The sequence below is a fragment of the Athalia rosae genome, chromosome 6 (genome assembly GCF_917208135.1).
Source record: "Athalia rosae chromosome 6, iyAthRosa1.1, whole genome shotgun sequence".
NCBI lineage: Eukaryota > Metazoa > Arthropoda > Insecta > Hymenoptera > Athaliidae > Athalia > Athalia rosae.
In genome coordinates this window covers 4,464,886-4,486,512 of record NC_064031.1, presented here as the reverse complement: position 1 = coordinate 4,486,512, position 21,627 = coordinate 4,464,886, and the positions used below count along the sequence as shown (strand labels likewise).

The 21,627-nt window shown below is 39.9% G+C and overlaps 5 protein-coding genes across 26 annotated transcripts in view; 2 read left to right on the top strand and 3 right to left on the bottom strand.

Annotated features, from left to right (window-relative positions):
- LOC105687875 (intersectin-1) overlaps window positions 1-2,149 on the bottom strand; it is a 44,789-nt gene extending 42,640 nt beyond the window's left edge. For all 20 annotated transcript variants that reach the window (XM_048657008.1, XM_048657009.1, XM_048657011.1 and 17 more), the window contains exon 1: window positions 1,968-2,149. The gene's annotated coding sequence lies outside the window, so the exon portion shown is untranslated. The remainder of the gene's footprint in view (window positions 1-1,967) is intronic.
- LOC105687884 (organic cation transporter protein-like) lies at window positions 674-5,007 on the top strand. The gene is made up of 9 exons (XM_012403826.4): window positions 674-749; window positions 1,322-1,910; window positions 1,984-2,242; window positions 2,327-2,495; window positions 3,190-3,423; window positions 3,508-3,722; window positions 3,963-4,144; window positions 4,250-4,386; window positions 4,472-5,007. The coding sequence occupies exons 2-9, from the start codon at window positions 1,521-1,523 to the stop codon at window positions 4,578-4,580; spliced, it is 1,695 nt and encodes a 564-aa protein (XP_012259249.2). The 5' UTR covers window positions 674-749; window positions 1,322-1,520; the 3' UTR covers window positions 4,581-5,007.
- On the bottom strand, window positions 4,822-9,262 carry LOC105687851. The gene is made up of 10 exons (XM_048656847.1): window positions 8,920-9,262; window positions 8,605-8,754; window positions 8,427-8,504; window positions 8,071-8,202; window positions 7,808-7,949; window positions 7,526-7,734; window positions 7,188-7,419; window positions 6,320-6,504; window positions 5,855-6,208; window positions 4,822-5,750 (listed from the first exon to the last, which is right to left on the bottom strand). The coding sequence occupies exons 2-10, from the start codon at window positions 8,711-8,713 to the stop codon at window positions 5,509-5,511; spliced, it is 1,683 nt and encodes a 560-aa protein (XP_048512804.1). The 5' UTR covers window positions 8,714-8,754; window positions 8,920-9,262; the 3' UTR covers window positions 4,822-5,508.
- Window positions 9,263-10,216: 954 nt separating this feature from the next.
- On the top strand, window positions 10,217-12,410 carry LOC105687850 (carbonic anhydrase 1-like). 2 transcript variants are annotated; one of them, XM_012403761.3, is made up of 5 exons: window positions 10,217-10,693; window positions 11,045-11,311; window positions 11,401-11,657; window positions 11,737-11,961; window positions 12,147-12,410. In XM_012403761.3, exons 1-5 carry the CDS (start codon window positions 10,636-10,638, stop codon window positions 12,246-12,248), a joined length of 909 nt encoding a protein of 302 aa, XP_012259184.2. In that variant the 5' UTR covers window positions 10,217-10,635; the 3' UTR covers window positions 12,249-12,410. The 2 variants fall into 2 exon arrangements, with proteins under 2 accessions (XP_012259184.2, XP_048512989.1); XM_048657032.1 differs by lacking the exon at window positions 10,217-10,693 and having other exon boundaries at window positions 10,700-11,311.
- A 400-nt stretch (window positions 12,411-12,810) lies between these two features.
- On the bottom strand, window positions 12,811-20,520 carry LOC105687866 (tetraspanin-11-like). Of its 2 annotated transcripts, none has more exons than XM_012403777.2 (9): window positions 20,232-20,520; window positions 18,217-18,299; window positions 17,747-17,959; window positions 17,250-17,435; window positions 16,860-16,982; window positions 16,712-16,765; window positions 16,515-16,607; window positions 16,111-16,194; window positions 12,811-16,028 (listed from the first exon to the last, which is right to left on the bottom strand). In XM_012403777.2, exons 2-9 carry the CDS (start codon window positions 18,262-18,264, stop codon window positions 15,966-15,968), a joined length of 864 nt encoding a protein of 287 aa, XP_012259200.1. In that variant the 5' UTR covers window positions 18,265-18,299; window positions 20,232-20,520; the 3' UTR covers window positions 12,811-15,965. The 2 variants fall into 2 exon arrangements, with proteins under 2 accessions (XP_012259200.1, XP_048512991.1); XM_048657034.1 differs by lacking the exon at window positions 20,232-20,520 and adding an exon at window positions 18,731-20,175.
- Between the last annotated feature and the right edge of the window lie 1,107 nt (window positions 20,521-21,627).

The window sequence follows — 21,627 nt, the reverse complement described above, 5'->3', positions numbered from 1 at the left end:
AACCCTATTAAATAGAAATTCGAGTGTCGTAAGTAGACTACAAAATCGTTCATTGATTTAACTGTACATATGTTGTGAATTCGATGGTAAAAATTTCGCCCAGTAAACGGAAAGTTCGTTAAATTAATTGAGAGAACAAACTGCTATTCGAACTATCGCCCATTAATCAAGATATTTGCGAGGACATCATACTATTCGCCGCGCGCATCCAAAAGTATCAAATGATGATTCTTCGATCGAGAAGGACTCGTTCTTTCTTAGCCATAAAACTAATTAAAAACCAACGCGCAACGAAACAAGTTTGTTGATTGAACGAAAATTTTTTTACACCCAGAAATCAAGCTCGTCCAGCTCTCGACTTTGCGTTTACCACGAGCTACATCGAACTTTTCCTCATGGCTAATTGTGAGTCAAGGATTGTTTAATAATCGTGGCGCTGAATATCGCTATAAAATGTTATGCACTCAGTGCGTAAGGATCGGGTCTCAAAAATCGTTATTCCGATGGTAATGAACTCTACTCACGTGCATGCACAGATAATCTTGGCAAACCGTGACGATCGGTCCCACCAAGAGTGTTGCCGCGCTTTTTCCTTTTCCCTCTCTCGATCCACGGCATGCCCCTGGGATTTCCCAGAGAATTGTACATTTTTTCCTTAAGCCCACACAGTGCACTGATATAAACAAACCTGAGTTGCATTTCTGTTCAGAGTTGTGCCGAACACAGTGCCGCGGGGTCCGACACACCGAGTGAGTAGCAGGTTCTAATAAAGCAGCGCGAGAATCGTAGCTTTGAATTTGAATTGGCTGTGACAAAAATTTTAGGTACCTCTAGTTGAAAATGAGATCGACCGTTGGATTCGATTTTATCTCTTTCATTGTATCGTTCACAGTGTTTCATCGTATTAAAAATCAATCAATTTCGATAATTACTTTCACTATGACATATGCGATCAAAGGGAAAAAAATTAAATGCACAACGCGCGATGCTGTTGAGATTAATTGAAACTGGTTACATTCTGCTAGGACGATTTCATGGCTATTTAGGTTCTTACAAAATGAAAAAATGAATTCTCGTAATCGTATTGTCATGTGATACCTAAACCTGCAATGCAAGTATTTCATCATTTGTGCAGGGTATCAAAAATCGATGTAAAGGGAGATCGAAATGCAGCCTGAAACGCAATTTTTTCATTGAACAATCATTTGTGATCGATGAATCGTTTACTATAATGTCGAGAATAGTTATTTGCGCGTGACGTAAGGCGAAATACGTTGGTCTCAAAATTGATAATAAATTTTCAGTTTGTCTTGGGTTTCAGGACGCTGCGAAACTCTCGAAAAAAATTTGGCCGAACGGATTTGGGTTGGATTAATCCGTCTCCTCGCATTCGGAGGACTAGAGCAGTTTCCGAGAGTTCTTCTACGTCGACGACGAATAGAAGAGAATATTTTTGAACAGGAAACACAGTAGCTAGTTAGTCTGATACGTATTCGAACGATAGACAGAGATTTTTAAAAATGGGCTACGACGACGTGATTCAGCACATGGGCGACTTTGGCCGGTATCAAAGGAGGATATATTTCCTCTTATGCCTACCAGCAATATCGTGTGCATTCCATAAAATGGGAGGAGTTTTCTTAACGGCTAAAACAGATTTTCGGTGTGCACTACCAAACGAAATTACGACGAACTCCACTTTCCTTCTACCACCGGAAATCTCTAATCTCAGCTATCCGTGGAACTATGAAACGAATACCTGGTCGCAGTGCGAAAGATTTGATCGAGATTTTAAGGATTCTAACTCGTTTACTGCGGATAAAAATCTATCGCTTGCTGTGCCTCCGACCGTTACCTGCTATTCTTTCGTCTATGATAAAAGCACTTACGCGCTAACGGCCACCACCGAGGTAAATCAGAGATAAAGAAATAGCTGCTCTAATTACATTTAATTTGATAGCTCTCACCGATATTTTCTTCCAGTGGAATCTGGTTTGCGACAAAGCTTGGCTCCGAGCCCTCGGAGATTCGCTTTTCATGGTCGGAGTGATGCTGGGATCGATGATTTTCGGTGGAATGTCAGACAAATACGGACGCAGGGTGGCATTTTTTTCGGCATTGATAACCCAGCTGGTCGGTGGTGTCCTTGTTGCGGTATCACCGGAGTACATATCGTACATGATTTTTAGATTGATTGTCGGGTCAACAACCAGCGGGGTATTTCTGGTCGCTTACGTGATCGGTGAGAATTATACCTTCGTTCATTCTTTCATGTGATATAATTAATTTTCAAATTCTTAAAGTCAATCAACTCTTGAACTCACAGCGCTCGAAATGGTTGGTCCAAAAAAAAGACTCGTGGCTGGGATGGGTTGTCAGCTATTTTTTTCGTCAGGATACATCCTTGTCGCTGGATTGGCTTATTATTTCACAAACTGGAGGACCTTGCAGATCGTCTTCACCATCCCAAGTGTTGTGTTTCTCGCTTACTGGTGGTACAGTCGATTGATTGCTTTGAATTATTTGAGTTTTTTTTTTTTTTTATTTGTCTCTTCATGGTTTCATCCCTTTTTTACCACGTCTTTATAAACTGACTTTCAAATCTGTCTGTCTGTCTGTTCGGTAAAAATTTTGCAATCGATTTTCAACTGAATGATCTCGATGAGCTAGAGACTTGAAACTTTACACAAAGCTCGCAACTGGATGAGAATGCAATTATCAATTCCTTTTCAGAAGAAAAAAAATTGATCGATGATCAATAAAATTTATCACGATAACACCATGTGAATTGTCCCGAAGATCTGTGATTGCGAGTTTTTGAAAGCAATTAAAATAATTGTAAGATTTAAAACGAAAATCGTGGGGAGCATGCAACAGATAATTGATACGCAAATAGTAAAACTGAGTCAATAACAATTTTATTGCACTGCAAATGATATGAACTGACGTAGTTTTCTCGACGACGCCGACTCCTCACACTCCTTACTATTATCTATTGCATGCGCCGAACGTTTTTAGTTTTAAATTTTACAAGTAATTTCATAACTATGAACAATCCTCAGGACAATCTGTATCGGTTCAAGAATCTTTACCGAGCTATAGAAACAATTATTTTATACCTTTAAATCCATCCTGAAAACGTGGTATATCGATGAAAAAAAATTAATATTCAAATAACTTATTCGACAGGTTTATCCCTGAGTCTGCAAGATGGTTGTTGACCCAGGGACAAGCTCGAAGAGCGAAGGAATTGCTGCAGAAGGCATCTTTGGAGAATGGTGTGGAGTTGTCCATGAATACTGTGGAATGTTTGTTGAGTATGGGTAGTGACGGGAAACCAACGGAAACCAAGCAGGCGTCGTTCGCCGATCTTTTCCGGTACCCGACTTTGCGGAAGAAGAGCCTGCTACTATTTCTCGTTTGGTGAGTTATCAGTTTCATGATTAGATTTCAATTATATTACTCTGATCGACGAACCGGCTGCACCCTTGTCTCTTGCGTCTTCAGGTTCGTCAACAGCAGTACGTATTACGGACTATCTTGGAATACCTCTAATTTGGTTGGTGACGAGTACGTAAATTTCGCAATCGCTGCTGCCGTCGAAGTGCCAGCTTACCTGTTTATACTGTTCACATTGGACAGATGGGGAAGAAAAATTATCCTCTGCGGATGCATGATGCTCTCCGGTGCGGCATTAATTTCAACTTGGATGATTCCAACAGGTAAGTGGAGGAGATCTTAGAATTATCTGATTAGATACCATTAGCTCTGATTGAATCACTTTGAGACTATCAAATTTGATCAGAACGAATCATAATTATACCATCATCACAAGAAGTTAATAAGTTCAGACCTATTCAAACTGTATGCAAAAGTCTCAAAATAAATCTCATTAAATTTAAAAATTTGTTCCATGAAAGTTAGAAACGATTGATTTTTACAACTTACCAAATTTTATGCAGATATGCCGTGGTTGGTCGTCACTTTTGCGATGGTCGGAAAAATGGCAATCACTTCTTCGTACGGAGCGGTGTACGTTTTCGCCGCCGAGCAATTTCCTACTTCAATTAGAAATGTCGGACTCGGAGCTTGTTCCACTTCGGCAAGATTTGGCGGAATTCTAGCACCTTACATAAATCATCTGGTGAGTTTGCTGATGATTGAAAATTCAGCTCATTCACAATATTTTACATAACAGGCATCGAGTTTTTATCATTTTCATCTACTAATGTTGGTTTTTTAATCACAGGCTGAAGTTTGGCAACACATGCCACTGGTGATATTTGGATTCTCTTCTTTGATTGTTGGTCTGTTATCGTTGTTCCTTCCGGAAACGTTGAATACCAAATTACCGGAAACCGTACAAGACGTTGAAAATTTTGCAAAGTAAGTTGTGGCGTAAAATTTTCTACCAAAAAACGTTTGAAAAAAAAAACTCTGACTTCATGTTCGTAATATTCACCTGTTGCAGAAGCGGCAGGATATTCGATCAAGACATCGAAAGATTGGATGACGATGCTGCCAAGCCATTGGCAAAACTGATAAATGGAGCGAGCAATAAACAAAGTCAAGTTTATTGATTAACGATGTTCCGTTGATTGTTGTTGAAAAACGGATAAAAATCGAACTCTCAAATACCTCAGAACGGCAGCTACGTTGCAAGACTAAATTTTAAATACTTGACTGATGTGTTACCTTGGATGGGATACCTTCCAGTGTCCGTAACGCGCGATGTGCAAAAATCCCACCACTAGGAAATTAACACAATGATATTTTCACTTGTGATCATATTCACCGAGCATTCCTACACTTGAGAATTTGTTGGAGGGCTGCCTCAATGGTTCCAATGAGGTGAAAATCGTTGGTGACCACGACCACAATGGCAGATACCGAATGTGAAGTTTGTAAAAATTTCTGTACCGAAAACTTAAGACTGTACGATCATAAACCATATTATACATTAAAGTTCACTGTTTTTATATCAGTCACTGTCCGTGATTGTTCAAACACTGTTTTATCAATTTATTATGAAAAACGCCCGAACATCAAAGGAGGACAAATTTCATGCGTAGTTCTCCATCGGGCGATATTGACCTTCACCTCATCGAGTCTGGCGAGCAAATGGCCCGAAGCCTAGATGTAAAGTCTCGGAATTGTGTTTACAACACGTTGTTCAGAAAAACAAATCGAGACACTCAACTGTATCGAAATAATATTGCGATGTACCGTTCGTATAGTCGGCCATGTAAACCGTAATTCCGTAGGATTATTAAAATTCATTGATTTACGGAATATCGAGGGATCATTGAAAAATTGATTTTTCAAATTTTCAAAAAAATTTCTCACTTCGGTTCGACAATCAAAATGTTTTTAACATTCGTGTTCCGGATTACAATTGGTATATTACAAACAGGGACTGTGAGAGTAGATGAAATTTGAACACATCCAAAATCTCATTTCAATCGAAGCAAAGTTCAATATTCTTCGTCATTCGATGTGGTGGGACATTTAACTAGCGTAATAAATACGACGACCGTTGAGCTGTTGGACGGGCCGATGATTCTCACGAATAGAACTACCATATTTGTTGCGCAAAGTTCGGAACATTTTCGCTTGATGCTCCGATATTCTGACAGGTTCTGGGAATACTATCCAAGTAACGCACTCGTGATAAGGGCTGGTCGTTATCGAACCCTGATATGTGTAATATCCGAGTGTCTGACAGGCCTGTCTCATCCAGGCCAACGCATCTGTATAGCAAGGATCATTATTTTAACCAGCGTTGCATGCGCTGTCCATATCACGATTCCGCACAAATTGCGAATGGTGAAAAATTGACAATCCATGTCCTTACTTGGAGCGATTTTTACGGATACTTCTGGTTGGATAACGTCGGGTAAGTTGTCGGTGATTTTGATGAACAGGGGATGTTCGTACCACGGAGGGAGATGGTAGACCTGTAGCAAGTAGGCACATATCGCTATCCCGTCCTTTTTGTCCCAGCAATTTTTTATCGAACCATAACGCAAGTTCCAATGTATCGCTTGGGCTTCCATGGTGAACCATGTACCGTTCAAGGTATGCTCGGCCCCCATGCAATCCGACGCACCCCAACGAAATACAACTTCGTCCAGCTGATACACGTCTTCGCCTAAAGGACCTCCGCGAATTGTTGCCGGAAGTCTGTCGCTTCCGAGGGTTATCCGAGCTGTTAACGTTAAAAAATGGACTCGTACGATCGGAAAACTATATGGATTTTTATTTGTTGAGTTTTGACAGTCTGAATTTTATGACGAACTTCGATTGAAAAATGGACTACCTGTGGTCCCGGTGTTCACGAGCCACGTACTGCCATCCTGATTCCAGTGGCCGCTCATCACCAGTGGGGGAAGTTGGATTCCCACAGCGTTTTCTTCCTCCAAATTTATCGGGGATTGGCCCGATTGTTTGTTGCCGGCTTCAGAACCACGTGTAACACAGATACGATCATCGATCATCGCGTATTAGAAGTTGGAATAACTACTTACCCATTTGATAATTCATCTTCGGGAATCCGCGTCTTTACATCTAGGTTTTTTATGGTATTTTCTTTTTATCATACGCTCGGATTTAGTGGTTAGAAGGGTATTTTGGAAACATGTGAATTCCGATCGGATCGATGCGTCAAAATTTCAAGCTTACTCGATCGTTATTCATACGAGAGACTGGATCAAAGTAGGCCAGGAACACGAATTCGTTAATTGAATTGACCTACGAATCTACGTGTTTGATTAAGGTCTTACAATTCCCGTCTTTTCCAACGCTTTTTTTGGGGAGGGAAAAAAATTCGAAATCGAAGCTGTAGTTTCCTCAAAAATTGATTCTCTGTATATCGAAGATAGGCAATCGGAGACCAATAAGTCGGAACGTCTTCGTTTCGACGTGGAATGTTCCACATTTAGATTCCGAAGTTCTTTATCATTTTTGATGCGTGTACTTAAAATACGACCCATTCAAAAACAATTTCACAGTCATACAAAACTTATATGAAAATTATTAATAATAATATTAATGATTAGATAATATACATGGTATAGAAATCTGTAAACTCTACTTGGTAGAATATAACGATGCATGACTATTAACTAGTCATTAAACAATGATATTATTCTAGAGAAGTCACTTCGAAATTGTATCAGCATCCGAACAACACACGTCGTCCGTTGAGACCTTGAACTGGACGGAAATTTGCCGTGATGCAACCCCCCGAATGAGACTTCATGTTGCGGAATAGTTCAGCCTGTCTTTTCGTTATCCTTATGGGGTCCGGGAACAGAATCCAGGTGACACATTCGTTGTAAGGTGGCGTAGTCAAAGAACCATGGTACGTGTAGTAGCCACTGCACAGACAACGACCTTGCTTCATCCAAGCCAGAGCATCTGCAATTATTTGTATCGTTCCATCAGTCATTGATGAAATCAAAAAAAACTGTCCATTGAATCCTCCAATGGCGTCCCTAGATGTGAAATATGGATGCATAATTACCGTGCGGAAGCTCGGCCTGGGTATTTGGTTCGACTACGTGGTGAAGTTCGTTGGTAATTTTTGCAAACTGCGGGTGATCCACGGTTCTGTCGTCACCGACGACTTTTAAAAAGTACCCGACTACCACCAGACCGTCACGTTTGTCCAAGCAGTTTTCAATGCTGTCGTATTTTTTGTTGAAATGAACGGCGTGAGCCTCCATTGAAAAACTGTAACGCATGATGAAATTCGTCAAAGCGACGTAGATGGAAACAGGAAATATGATTTTAAATAAATACTCACAGCTTTCCGTTCAAGGAATGTTCAGCACCGTGACAGTTGCTCGGCCCCCAATGAAAATGGAGCTGCGCGAATTCGAATTCATCTTTCAAAGGTCCTCCGGATAATATCGCCGGTGGTCGGTCCAGACTCAGTCTAATTTCAGCTGCGTTACGGCGAATCAGAGGAAAAATTGAACAATTTTATTAACGCATCCTGGAGTATTTTGCGGAGAACTTGGATTAAAAATCACTGTATTTTGGTGATGAGGGTGGAACGTAACTCACCTGTATTGCCGGTGTTGTACATGTGCGCGCTACCGAGTGGAGTCCAGTGCCCGGTCATTTGCAATGGTGGAAATTCTTCGTTATGTACAACGTCGGTTGGCGCTAAATCAACCGGTGATTGACCACTGACACCTGAAAATTGATAATGATACGTTAATTCGTCATTATATATCTTTCGCGAAACACATCACACCTGATAACATCGCTTAATGATATTGAATTCAAGTGGCCTGATAAAGTAAGCATGTGTATTCAGTCAAATGTGCCTCTGCAAAATTGATGGATTGCGTCATAAGGAAAAGTAAATAAAACGAAAATCAGAAATCTGTACGCTTCTCGATTTCATAAATACCTACCTTTGTGGTGACAGGTCTGCTCTTTATTTTTGTGAAGTTTGTTCAATCGCCTTTTGATGGATTTCGCGGACCGAAGACCTGCGAGGAAATTGATGAAATTCCTTTATTTTCTGAGTCACGCGAGTTAAATTCTTTTCCTTCTATTTCACCGATTGTCAAAATAAAAATTCAAACGTACCGGCTCGACAGGACACCTTGCAGCACTGTGACGTTGAAGTGGATCTCTTCAAGGCTAATTTACGTCGGATAGAACGACGCCACGTTGAACGGGTCTGATTAGGAGGCATCTTCGATTTCAAATGTGTTTCTTCGCAAGCGACACGATCAACTGTCAAATGAATACAACGTCAAGAATCGATCTCGGTGGATCGAAAAATTTACGACACTCAACAACGCATCAAAGCGCAATTATGAAAGCCTGTGCCGTAATAAAAATCAACTTCTGCCGCATAACGCGCACATTGTCCATTAAGTTAATGAAATTAGAACCGACCTGTTAATTCGTCCGTTTAAGCTGGTCCGAATAATGAGGATGCAGTTATGACGTAAGAAACTTCTCACTTCCGTGCACAATGTCTGGTGCAGAAGTGAACTAAGATTATAAATCTCGCGACTGAAGGCGCACGTGACGAGCGCCTATACTTATAGTCGGCTGGATTGCCTAATTATCGGTAGTTATTTATGTCAAAATGCCCGAGTAATCCACGTGCTCGATGGCTAAGCGACCGTATCGGTATCTATAGTCTGGCGACGATATCTTTTCGCAAATCGTTATCGTATGTAAGACGGGAATTTACTTCCAGATATTCACACTTTCGTAATCATCAATTGTCTACCTGGCGTTCAGAGGTGTAATGAAATACCTGACTCGGCTCAATTTTCAATTAATTTCAGGTTCACGTTTCCACACCAACCATATCTCCTACGTACCTATGATCATGCACGATCGTGTGGACTCTCAATTTTGGAGCGTTGAAAAAATATTGTGCCAGAGTCCAAGGTTTAAATATAGAAGCTTATTTTTTATGTCGACGCAAAATTTTACGCTACTGCTTTCTCGAACCGTTATTGAATCCCAAAAGCACGTGCCGCACCGTAGCAGATATGATAATAGATGTTATCGATGTGTATTGGCTGATAAATACCGCGATATACATACCAATATGCCAATGGCAATAAACTAATTTGCACAACAAACATGGTCACATGTTCGTAGTCTTGAGATGTTTTATTTTTTTTTATTCGTTCTCGAATCGGCTACGATAAAGTAAAATTTCAATTTCGTGAATCGTGTTAACGGTACATTCGCACGCTGAAACGATTGATATGTTCGCTGATTTGACGCGTATAATCGTCAAAAATGCAGAAAAAATGAACTCTAACACCGGTTAAAACCGGTAACATGATAAGTTACACGCCACTTATGACTGATTCATTTTATTGATATCTCGTTAATTGCGCGATTAGCACAATGAATTGAAAACTTTTTAATCGCTTGTTGATACGGCAAACTTATTCGTGACACTGTGTAGTGTGAGAATAAGAACGTGAAAAAATGTGCCGTATGAAATATAATCTTTTCGCATCAACAGCGGCTCGAGATGTACCTATCGGTTAATGAACGTCATAAATTGTATGTTTGAGAGATCAAATTTATAGATTTCTTTTCTTTTCTATTTTTTTTTTTTTTTTTTTTTTTTTCTGATCAGGTAAATGATACTACAAAGTCGACATTGCGATAAATAGAAGTATAAAAACCTATGTACGGGCGTTTGAATTTGATACTGGAAACTTTACGAGTGTCCTGATTGATTGCGAGGAATGTAGACGTATTGGTCATCACTAATGACTCACGTGATAGAAAATTTTTTCCGGAAAACTTGCGATTTCCGGAATAACGTTATCTCTGATTCACGCTAAATGTCTGCAGGCCATGTGAATTGCTCAATTCTATTGTTTTCATTGGAGAGCGAAATTGTCAGTTTATTTATAATGAAACAAGCCACCGTCATCTCGCAGTTTTTACCATTGATCTTGATTGATTTGATCGAATATTTTTAATATCTGAGACATCGGTGCTAAATTTTCAAGTGATCCGTTGTTTTTTTTTTTTTTCAACGTGCGGAAATAATCAGTAGATAAAAAATCCGGCCCCGATGTTATTCGATAAAGCAATTTTCATCCTGGACCTTTTGCAGGTTGATTAAAAATGTTCGACTTTTCTTTATCAGAATTTTTGGTGGTTTGTGGCAGTGTTCTACTCGTAGGTACGCCCAATTAGTATATCGATAGCATAATAATTTAAAAATGAATAGCCTAGATTTCATCGAAAAAAAACGTTTCTAGTTCTCACAAATAAATTATTCCGGTTTCAATTTCATTGGTTAGATTTTGATTGACTTCTGTGACGTCTGATTTATTATCTCGGTGACAGATATGAAATTTTATGGCTCTTATGTTCTCATGGTTTAATTTTAATCCCACGAATTGTCAATGTGACTATGAATCGGCAAGCGACCTTGATCAATCGAAGCCGATAAAATACTTCCATGTCTACTCGGTTATTGATGCTTCTTCCATCATCGGTACCGAAAACGATCGGTCAATTTACTTTCCAGTCCTTCTTCTGACCGAAATCCTCGATTGGACCCAACTATTCGCTCCTCTGGACTGCCAGCACTCTCCGGTCTTCGTATTCGGATACGGGGACCATAACGGACCTCACACATGGAAACTATCGTACCCAGAAAGCGGAGGAAATTCTCAATCTCCGATCAACATCGTGACACGTGCAGCCTGCGTTGTCCAGCCCAGCGAATCGTTGAAATGGCGAGGATACAGCGTCCAACCCTTGTCCATGACGATGGCGAACGACGGTAACGGTGGTACGTTGCTGCGGTAAACGTTAGACATCAATATCTGTTTTTTTTTTTTGCCTGGGGAATCTTCTCACTTCGAATCGATATTTTCTCAGTATCAATCTGCGCTTTGTGGTCGCGATGTTCGAGGCCGAGTATTCAAGGAGGTCCGCTCTGCGGCAGCTACGACTTTTACTCAATGATGTTTCACTGGGGACCCTCGGACGTTGAGGGTAGCGAACACACCGTCGATTACGTTCGATATCCCATGGAACTGCAGATGATTCACGTTAAAAGAGGCTTCAATTCTCCCTTGGACGCTATCGTCCTGGGCGCTAAAGACGGCGTGATGATCACCGCGTTCCTCTTTCAGGTGGTTATCGTCTATCTCGATATTATTCGGTGCCTGGAAGCGCAAAAATATTCGACGTTCTCATCGAATTTTCTCACAGATTACCACCGTGGATAATCCGTACCTGGACCACATCGTGACAAATTTATGGCGCGTCGGTCATCCCGGTGCAAAAGTTTACATACCTCCGTTTCCACTCGAGTGGATGTTTCCCCCCTTTGAAAAGAATTACTACACTTACAGCGGGTCTCTAACTCAGCCACCGTGCAGCGAGGTTGTCACTTGGATCGTTCAGCCGGAACCAATCGCGATATCGTCTGCACAGGTAAGTTTCCGATAAATTTTTATCGACGCACCTCCTGGGTGTTTTTTTTAGATCGCTCATCTTTGAATTTTTAATTATAATAGTTGAACGCCACATACTTGGAATGATACACGACTGAAAATTTTATGATCCCTTTTTTTTTCCTTACTTTAAAAACTTACTCTGATACGAAAGATGATTTCCAGGTTTCCAAATTTCGAAAAATTTGTTCTGCGGATGGTCCGATTCTTCTGAATTCAAGACCCGTGCAGAAACTCAACGAACGAAATGTCTACCTACACGAATGAATGTGTAAAATCTCATCTCCGTGATTCAGAGTCCGTACACATCGTATAGTTTTTCTCATTTTTGCTATTGTCCGATGGTTTTTTTAATTTTTGGATCGCTATTGTAGGTATACAACAATTATCATTGCAGCTCTATATAAATATACACCTAATTTATTATCATCTGTGTTTCTTTTTCTTTATCTTTCATACACGTTATTTATTCCATTGCTTCAAATGATAAAACAGTACTTCGAAAAAATATATATAGTTATATATGAGCCTGTATTATTGTTATAATAAGTTATTACGTTTCGCGCGTTATTAAAAATAATACACGTGTATATATATTTGTATAGATATTGTACATACATATATATATATATATGTTTCATATATGTACTGTTATTTCGTAAATGCCGAGTTTTATCTTTCTTTTTTTTCTCGCTTTTTGGTTTTCTTCTTCGAAGTTGGCGAGTCATATACAAATCGTGGAGTGCGCACGAACTTTCATTCGAATTCATACAATATATATATCATTCAAATTTTCATTAAAACTAAGAGAACACGCTTAATATGTACAAACAATTGTTTTTTTTTTTTTCTCGAATATTCGGTACAGTATATGTATATATGTATAATTATATAATGTACGTGTCACGGACTTATGGTGTAATATACACATGGCGAATTCCACGCGAAATCGACCCGAGAAGAAACAACCCCTGACCTTCTCCGACCGCTACATCGTGCTCGCGGTAGAGTCGAGATATTTTGTAAACTTTCGTTCGATAAACTCAACGGATAACTCATCACCTGCAAGCCGAATAACAACATCGAACGAAGATCTTCAGAACATGAAAAATTATAAGAAGGGGCCAGGGTTTTGGTTGGGTCGATTTTACGTGGTATATCTCATGTGCATGAATTTATATATTATATAACACGGCACGAAACAGGTGTGGACATACCTAGTCTCGGAACATTTACGTTTTCAATTAATTATTTTTTTTTTGTGCTTCCGTTTCGCTCTCTCTTTTGATTAACACGTTTTTAGGTACAGTGCACACTTCGTATGGACAGATTACATATATTGAACTTGAAGTATTTTGTATTTTCATTTTACGAATACATATTGCTTGCGACATTTATGTATTAACCGGTAGGTATCTATATGCACAGCGTATAGATGTTAAACACACGCCCCCTTCCAATTCGATGGAACAATGGAATGATCATTAATTCTTCTTAATTGCATTTGAAAAATTAACAAATATGACCACAAGGTATATGTATCTCATAAATTCATTACGCGGACAGATTTCATTTTCTTCTTTCTAGCGACACGTGTCTTACATTATCGTATCGTATATTCTTTCGATGATATATATAGTTAACAAAAAAATATATAATTTTGCATCGTGACGTTGTTTTATTGCATAAATAATCATAATATTCATATGTCTATGATTATCTATCAAGTATAGTTTCTACGGATTAGATACCTGAATATTTTTCTCCTTCTGCTTATATTTTTCTTTTGCGCTCTATACATACAGTTTTTTTCTGCTCTTATATGTTAAGTGACTAACATTAATAGAAAATGATTGAAAAAAGAAAGGAAAAAATATAACATGCGATAAAATCTGAAGACATCTCGTCAGTAAATATTTCTATATAATAACGAATCTACGGTACGGATTCAACCGCCACGTGATTCGAATTGATCAATACCGTTGGCATCGCGATAAAAACTATTCACAAAAATCCGGTGATTCAGATTTAAAAATTCACACAATTTATGCATATACTCGCTCGAGTATAATTACAACTTTTTTTTTTTCTTCTATCATATAGTAGTAGTTATACGTACGATGAATTAATGAACTCACACTTGACGCTCGAATAATCGCGTCTATTTCAAGCTTCATAATTGACTCTGATGAATGGGGTAGGTCATATAGCGATACCACGTGAAATTCTTTCACTCGATTTCATTACATACCTACGGTTAAATATTTTATTATTATAGAGCCAGTTAATTCGCCGGTGTATCCTCAACATTCGTTTGGCTAATAGTTCGCGTCAGGCCTCGTTATCTTTTTATGCCTCACGCGTATCACGTACGTAATTGGAATGAATATCGTTTCCGAAGAGCGGGTAAAAAAATCGGCCACCATGTAAAACAGTTCAACATGTAACAAGCGAGTGGGGTAATACCAGTGGCATTGTATCGAGAGCTGGGAGCCAAAAAAGCGTAACCCATAAAAAATAGCGGCTACCGCCGCGAGAACGTGGTCCACAAAAGTGAACATTCTATAGAATGTGCTTCAAAATTTAACAAATTTTTCATTATTTCAGTTTCATTATTTGTTCTGGACTTTGATGCGATCTACTAACGGGTGTAGAGCGTCGGGTAAATTGAGCTTCGGTGAAATGAATAATTGAAATTTAGAATTTTCGAACGAGTTGATTTTTGAAGCACATTCTATTCGAATGAAAAAGAATATGGGTCACCCGCGTCTGGTTACTAGACCTCGTTTTTTGTAATTCGGAATTTACTTTTTTTTTCAACTTTCATGGAAAAATCATCACAGAATAAAATTATGGAATTGTTATTTTTAAAGATATATAATAAGCGTCGATTGCAAGATAAGATATATATGATTTAAATATTGATTAACCTTAAGTGCAACAAGGCCACATATAATACATGGTAAATTCAATCAAATGTTATATTTATATTTTAAATAAAATATCTTTACCCTAATCAACGCATATAATATACATACTGTATTTATATGTACATACGTACAAATATTTGCTCAATTCGGGAGCGTACGTACACATACACAGGTATATGTATATCACTTTGCACCGCATCGTATTTATAATATTACGTGTCATACTTATAAATGTACATCACAAAACGCGAATTAACATATTATCAACATACAGTATTATAATACATGCAGCAAACATCGATATTCCCAATCATATTCTTTATATATATCAATGAGTCAGCAATTGGCAACTCAATTCGCGAAGAACAATATTATTCCAGGAGGAAAATACGTGAATTTTCAATTCAATCGATCTCAAAGTCCCAGACGCAACTTTTTCAACGTTTTTTTTTTTTTATTTTTTTTGTTCTCTCTGTTTCACATTGCGTTAATGCGATTCCGTATATTCATCGTACTACCCAACTGCAATATCGACGAAAACAATTCACGCGGCATTCTCGTTCGAATGATGACTTTTAAATTTTTACTTCGATTCAACCGGCTACTTTTACTGTCCTACTTCATTGAATGACTTATTATTTTTCTGATTTGCTTTCTAATGTAATATTATTATCTCATGTTCTTGTACAAGGAAACCACGAAGTTCGTTACAATTAGGATTACAATACGTTCATCGGTTCGCGCGATCTGAGGCGTTAGCCTATCGCAAAAATATTCTGTGTGCTTAGGATTGTTACGTGTCAACGAACTTATACAATTAGACAATACCGCGCGGACTGGGACGAAATGATCGTTGTTCGATCGACGTCACAATCAGACGAAAGACTCGCGACGGTGCGACGATCCACCCCTTCCCAATCATGAAATTTCTCACGCAAGACTCCAACGTACGTACGGTCGGATCGATTGATTGGAACGATGATCTGATTCCGTTTGACTTCGTGTGCGTTTCAGTGCTACTCCCAGGCAACGTTCGGTGTATTATAAGTCACATTTAATCCGTCTCTATGTCTCGAAGGGTGCGGCAGAGGAAGGCTGACGTGATGATCCCAAACGTCTGAACCAGGCGAGACATAAATTATTCAAAGTTTCGTATCCCGGAATTACGATTGTTACTGTTAGATGCAATTGTATCTCACCTGAATACCAGCCATCGCCATGCCGAGGAACACCAGAGTAAAACTTTCAGTTTGTAACCAGCTCGTTAGTTTGTCGAGACAGCCCTGTAGTAACAAACAAACGAAAGTATTTGAGAATTTTTTCAGTTTTTTTCTCGAATGATTCCCAAAATTGAAAAGTAAAACCCAAAATCATATTTTTTCACCTAACTCTTTTATTCTTATTCATCTGTTAAAAAAAATTCTTGCGCATAACAAAAAATTGTTATTCGGGACAAGTGGAGGGCCACTCGAAGCAGTGCTTCGCTCGCGGTACGGAGGGAAAACGAAACGACGTACTGAATATAAAATTTACATGGTATTTTTCAAAATGTGACAGCATAGGGTAGACCTACGTACGACAGAGTTCGGGTGAAATTGATTACCTCCTTGTGTCTGTATCCTTCGTGACCTTCCACGTCTTCAATTTGACACGAAGCCTCGTCTTTTGGCTGAGGACGAAGCCATGGCTCTTCATCCTACAGATGTCGAGGACAGAGAAAAAAAACACCCAGCCATTTATTACGTCGTGAAGAATCGATAACGACGAGCAGAGCAACTAATTTGTTCGATAGGAACTTACGTTTCTATGAAATACTCTGGATACTACGCTGATTGGGCTCCCGGCATTTTCGGCCTGAACAGAATCGAGCGGAAATGTATTCGGTCGGATTGTCAAGAAAATATTGGAAGTAACGAGAAAAAAAAGGACGCTTTCACAAAACTCGTACCTCGATATTTTTGAGGACGCAACATGTAAGAGGAACTTGCCGTCTGCTACCGGATATTCGGCCGTCTCTCCACCAGGCAGTATTGTTGTAGTCCTCGTCACCGTGGATCCCACAGCAATTGAACTGGAAATTGATGAACAAAACGAGCAGAGTTTTTAACGGAAACGCTCGACTGAATTAGATGCGAATCGCAAGCGCTTTGTCGCAGGAATAATTGTCGGAAAATTTTTCAAATAATTAACCGTCGCGATTTCACCCTCACTTCGAACGTTGGATGACAAAAGGTGACTTTGGTGACAATGCAAACGACATCACGGTAGGATACTAAATCGTTTCAATTACCGATTAGTAATCGTGGCTGAATCCGTAAATCATAAACTCTGAACTTACCTTGTACTGAGCAAAATCGAGGCTTCGACTGAAGGGAATATCACTCGTAGGATCGTGTCCGTAGTGATCACCGAGCCGTTCTTTTAGCCTGGCTTCTAGGCCGGACAAAACGCGGTATGTTACCAGACCACCTGCGGCTGCGGTCACTAATTCCGTGACTATCAGTGCGATCAGCATGCTCATGTACTGAAATTCGTAAAATTAGCGGAAAATCTTCAATACGTTGGCTGACTTTTGTCGAATATCCGACAGATCGACTGGAAATTTCGTATACTTCGAAGGTATCTCGAGTGTCCCCAGAAATATAGATACAATATACGTGACGTTCCACTTCTTTACATCGGGAAATTGAAATCTGAAATTTCTATATCCGATCGTCGCATCGGTGCGGTTCTTTGAACGACATTTCTGTGGCAATGTATTTTCTACCAATAGTCATTTTTATTCAAAGTGATGAAAATGCGTGAATAAAGAGCTACCGTTTCATTCGTACTTACGATCGCTAATACGCATTGGTTTTCGTGAAACGCAGCTCGACATCCGCAGAATCCGACAGTCAACACGGTGATGCCGAGACCCAGAAGACTGTAGGCGATCAAGTGGATAGTTTCTTGCGGGGTTACGTTGGGGACGAAAAGGTTCAAAAGGTGACCTTTACTCGGCTCCAGCAAGAGCCAGGCACCCATTACCAGCACGGTGCATCCGGCCAACTGAAGTTTGAAAAGCATTCAGTTAATTCAAATGTCCGATTACCTCGGCATAGTATAAATCCGAGGTGAATTTACTCGGATTCAACTTCGACTCGTACGTAGCAAAGGGGTTCATTTCGTACCGATCTCCGATATTTGTTTTTGGCATGAAAATAGCATCGGAGACGGGTCCGATGGGATCGGCGAAATGGGGGGGGGGGGGGGGGGGGGGGAGGAGGTAATTAATATCGTGCAGTAAAATTCTTCAAACCAATTACCCATATCAAAAGGTTGAACATGAAAAGAGCGACCTTTAGGTACTTCATACCGTGTTTCTTCTCACGGAAATCCAGTCATCAATCTGTGAATTATTTCAAACACCGAAAGATTAGCCGTCAAGGAAGACAGTTGACGAGTATGGAATTCGAGTGATTTCGAGGGAAAACAACGCTGCAGAATCTTATTCAGAATGAATAATATCGTAAGGCGAATGAGCGCACACATCTGAATTTTTAGCCCTACAAAAACCCATTAGCGGAATTACAAATCCATTATAATTTCACCCTGGTGAAGAGACGTCCCCATTTTTTGTTTCTCCGCGTCAGAGTAGCGCGTGTTTCATGACTTTGAGCGAGAGAATCGAGCATGCTAGTCGCGGAGTTTTATCATTTGACATGCGTGTGTTGACTCTTGTACCCATACTGCGAGCGTACGGCTGACTGGGGTTAAAGGGCCTACTCTCTCTTCCAGCGATGATAAAACGAACAACTCAGCCAGGTATTGTTTACGTACAATTAAATTCAACACGTGCTTCGAGTTCATCAAATGTAAAGGGCGCCAGCTGACGCGGCTTTTCACAGTTTCCCCGTAGTGCTTCGCTAATTTTTACACCGAATGGAACGAGTTCGTGAATCGAATAATCGCTGATTGATTTTTGCGATAACTCCGATGATTTTTTGAACTTTCCGATTCGGGTTAATTCTTCCTTCTCTTGGAGCGATATTATTCTGAGACTTGATACGGAGCAGCGTGATTGGCCAATTTCGGTATTAGTTCATCGTCTGAATGGATCGAATAATTCGGTAATCAAAGGGCTGGTGTATCAACGTCGTATTTATAAGGCCTTTCAGCCGTTTCGCTGGAAATCTACTTCCGCAAAAGCTGGAAATTACGTTATTTATCCGTAGATTCGCTGTATCCGTAGACACCTCGTTAATTGGAATAACTAAGTTAAATAGATTCTGCTATCCCAGTTGTATGTTATACGCTAAATTATTTGGCTGGGACAATTATTATTCCCATCCGGATGCACGGGTCACTGCGAACGGGGTAAGGTGACATCACGTTCATTAAAATATTTAACTGCAGAACGCTAGAGTTTAAGTGAAAAAGCTTGATGTATATTTCAATATGTTCATCAAACGGCACGGTTATATCAATTTTGCATGTACGTCGGAGTTCACGTATTCGTCGTGAGTCAAAAGTTTTCATCTAATATGCGCGTACCTTTTCTCATACAAATATGATCGTTGATCGCAATAACCAACGTGGGAGAGTTATATACGGTATAATTAATGTGCTCGGTATCAGGGTATGAAAATTATGCCCAACGTAATGCAGAATTTTCATGATTAAAGGGCTTTTGAATTAAATTAAAGCTCTGAAACGCTGAATTGATTAAAGATTAATGCCCCACTGCAGCGAAATAATGCTCCCTCGAGACAGTCGTCGAACCTCGAATCGAGTTATAAATTTGGCCACTTTTTTTTTTCTTTTTCGATCTGCAAATCCGTCCGCGTCGAGGAATCAAAAATTTAATGGTCGTCGTCCGCGGCTTAATTTTTTCTCTCGTTCTTATTCTCCTCTGGAATTCGGTAGGTCGATAATATTCGTCGGCCATAAACTTGGTATTCTCATACGTGAGATAATTTAATCAGTTGGTGGGACTCTACATCGGGTACCACGAAATCTAGAGCGTTTACAACCCCCGGACAAGTTTTGGGGTGTGAAACCGAATTTCCCCAAAGGCACCTCGGGCCAAGATTCCCGTACTACTTCGTTAGCACCTCGACCCCAAAGTTTTGGTATATTTCCTTTTTCCGTTTGGCTAAACGCCAAAATTTAATAGCGTTTACAGGTGGTTGATTTCGTCTGTCACGGCAGTTCCCGTTCATGAATAATATTATATTTTCAATGATTGCGCAAACAAAACCACCCCCGCAGTATAACTCGGAGCACGTTTTCACCTGACCTGTTTTGAAAATGAACGATAAATTTCTAACCCGAGACTCACCGGCGTCCGAATGACTAGCATCAGCTCTTACTCGGTAATAACTTCAATGGCCGTGCTAATGTCTTGATATTCGTTATTTCTTAAACTTTCTTCTTTTCGACGGCTCCGTTTGTATTTCACATATCAATCACCGGGGCCTTGTAGCACATATTTTCTCGATCGAGAGCGGTGAGACTGTCATAACCGGAGTCGCGAAGAACCCGCACGGTGTTAGGTCCACTTGGAAGAAAATACGCTTCGAAACTGATGTCATCTGGGCAGTTGTAGGTAGAGGATTGTAGTCCATGGGGGTTGTACTGGTACGTCACAGTGGTCCATGCGCGGCTGCGTCGACTAAAACCGACGCCGACGCCCTGATTTCATCTCCGCAAACGCTCCGGATAGCCTTCGCGAGCCATGTGCTGTACGAGGCACACACCTACGTATGTTTATGTACACCAATATAGATGTACGTGGATATGATATTCACCACCCTTTTCAGACCATTTCGGTACGGCTGCGTCGTTCTGCAGCTTCCTCGTGGTTCTCTTCTGTACCTTGATGTCGGCTCAACCACCCCCCAATTCTCGTCTCAACCTCTGAAGCCAGCTTTTAGTTCATCGATCGACTTGCTCTTTCAGGATGTTTGCCGGCGTATGCTTCTCTCTCCGTATAACTTCGCTTCCGTTGTTTCGACCACTTTATTGTTTACATGCTGGAAACTAACGTCGTTACACTATACCCAGCTGATGTATATTCCGGAAATGATTTCTTGCCCGGTTTAATGACAGTTTTGTTATTTAAGTTCGATGCGTTCAAATTGATTTCGCAACGATGTGAAATTTTCCACCTCCACTGACGATGGAAAGGGATTCAGAATTTCCAGAAACAAATTTCATTATCTCATTTAATATTTATTCGAGTAAGCGATGCGTCACATCGCGTTTTCTACAATCGAGGTATACTTCCTGATCCCGAGAATTCGTATGTTTTAGATTTTCTTCCCCTTCGAAATGATGGTGCCTCGTTGTAGGATAAACGCTCTCGCAGGAACTCGAGCACGCATTCGAGAGAAATATCAACTTTCACATCTCTAAAAGGTTGAAATTTTGAGAAATCACGTTTTCAAGAATTATGAAATGCTCCAGATGCATCGCGGATCGATTGGTGGGTTTATTTCTCTTCTTTTTGTAATGGATTTTGCAAGTTTTCGTGAGATTTCAAGACGGTATTTCGAAATATTCTTCTATCGACTCGCGTTCTGGATCCACAGACAAAAAAAAAAAAATTAAATCTTGTAAGAACGAGATATTTATTTTCATTAAGATCATTTATATTTCTTACCACAGTTGATTACGTATTCCCTGCATCATCGGAAAATTCTTCCAAATATTCGCTTTCCACATGAACAATATAG

What these genes read in the sequence shown, in the direction of transcription:
- LOC105687884 (XM_012403826.4), top strand. Translation starts at nt 1,521, where the DNA reads ATGGGCTACGACGACGTGATTCAGCACATGGGCGACTTTGGCCGGTAT. An exon ending in AACTTGGATGATTCCAACAG is followed by an intron (nt 3,723 to 3,962) that starts GTAAGTGGAGGA and finishes AATTTTATGCAG; the next exon opens with ATATGCCGTGGTTGGTCGTC. An exon ending in CACCTTACATAAATCATCTG is followed by an intron (nt 4,145 to 4,249) that starts GTGAGTTTGCTG and finishes TTTTAATCACAG; the next exon opens with GCTGAAGTTTGGCAACACAT.
- LOC105687851 (XM_048656847.1), bottom strand. Translation starts at nt 8,713, where the DNA reads ATGCCTCCTAATCAGACCCGTTCAACGTGGCGTCGTTCTATCCGACGT. An exon ending in GCAGACCTGTCACCACAAAG is followed by an intron (nt 8,203 to 8,426) that starts GTAGGTATTTAT and finishes ATCAATTTTCAG; the next exon opens with GTGTCAGTGGTCAATCACCG. An exon ending in CGTGAACACCGGGACCACAG is followed by an intron (nt 6,209 to 6,319) that starts GTAGTCCATTTT and finishes TAACGTTAACAG; the next exon opens with CTCGGATAACCCTCGGAAGC.
- LOC105687850 (XM_048657032.1), top strand. Translation starts at nt 10,873, where the DNA reads ATGGCTCTTATGTTCTCATGGTTTAATTTTAATCCCACGAATTGTCAA. An exon ending in GGCGAACGACGGTAACGGTG is followed by an intron (nt 11,312 to 11,400) that starts GTACGTTGCTGC and finishes ATATTTTCTCAG; the next exon opens with TATCAATCTGCGCTTTGTGG. An exon ending in TCGCGATATCGTCTGCACAG is followed by an intron (nt 11,962 to 12,146) that starts GTAAGTTTCCGA and finishes GATGATTTCCAG; the next exon opens with GTTTCCAAATTTCGAAAAAT.
- LOC105687866 (XM_012403777.2), bottom strand. Translation starts at nt 18,264, where the DNA reads ATGAAGTACCTAAAGGTCGCTCTTTTCATGTTCAACCTTTTGATATGG. An exon ending in TCGATTTTGCTCAGTACAAG is followed by an intron (nt 16,983 to 17,249) that starts GTAAGTTCAGAG and finishes ATCAATTTCCAG; the next exon opens with TTCAATTGCTGTGGGATCCA. An exon ending in TGGCGATGGCTGGTATTCAG is followed by an intron (nt 16,029 to 16,110) that starts GTGAGATACAAT and finishes CGCCTGGTTCAG; the next exon opens with ACGTTTGGGATCATCACGTC.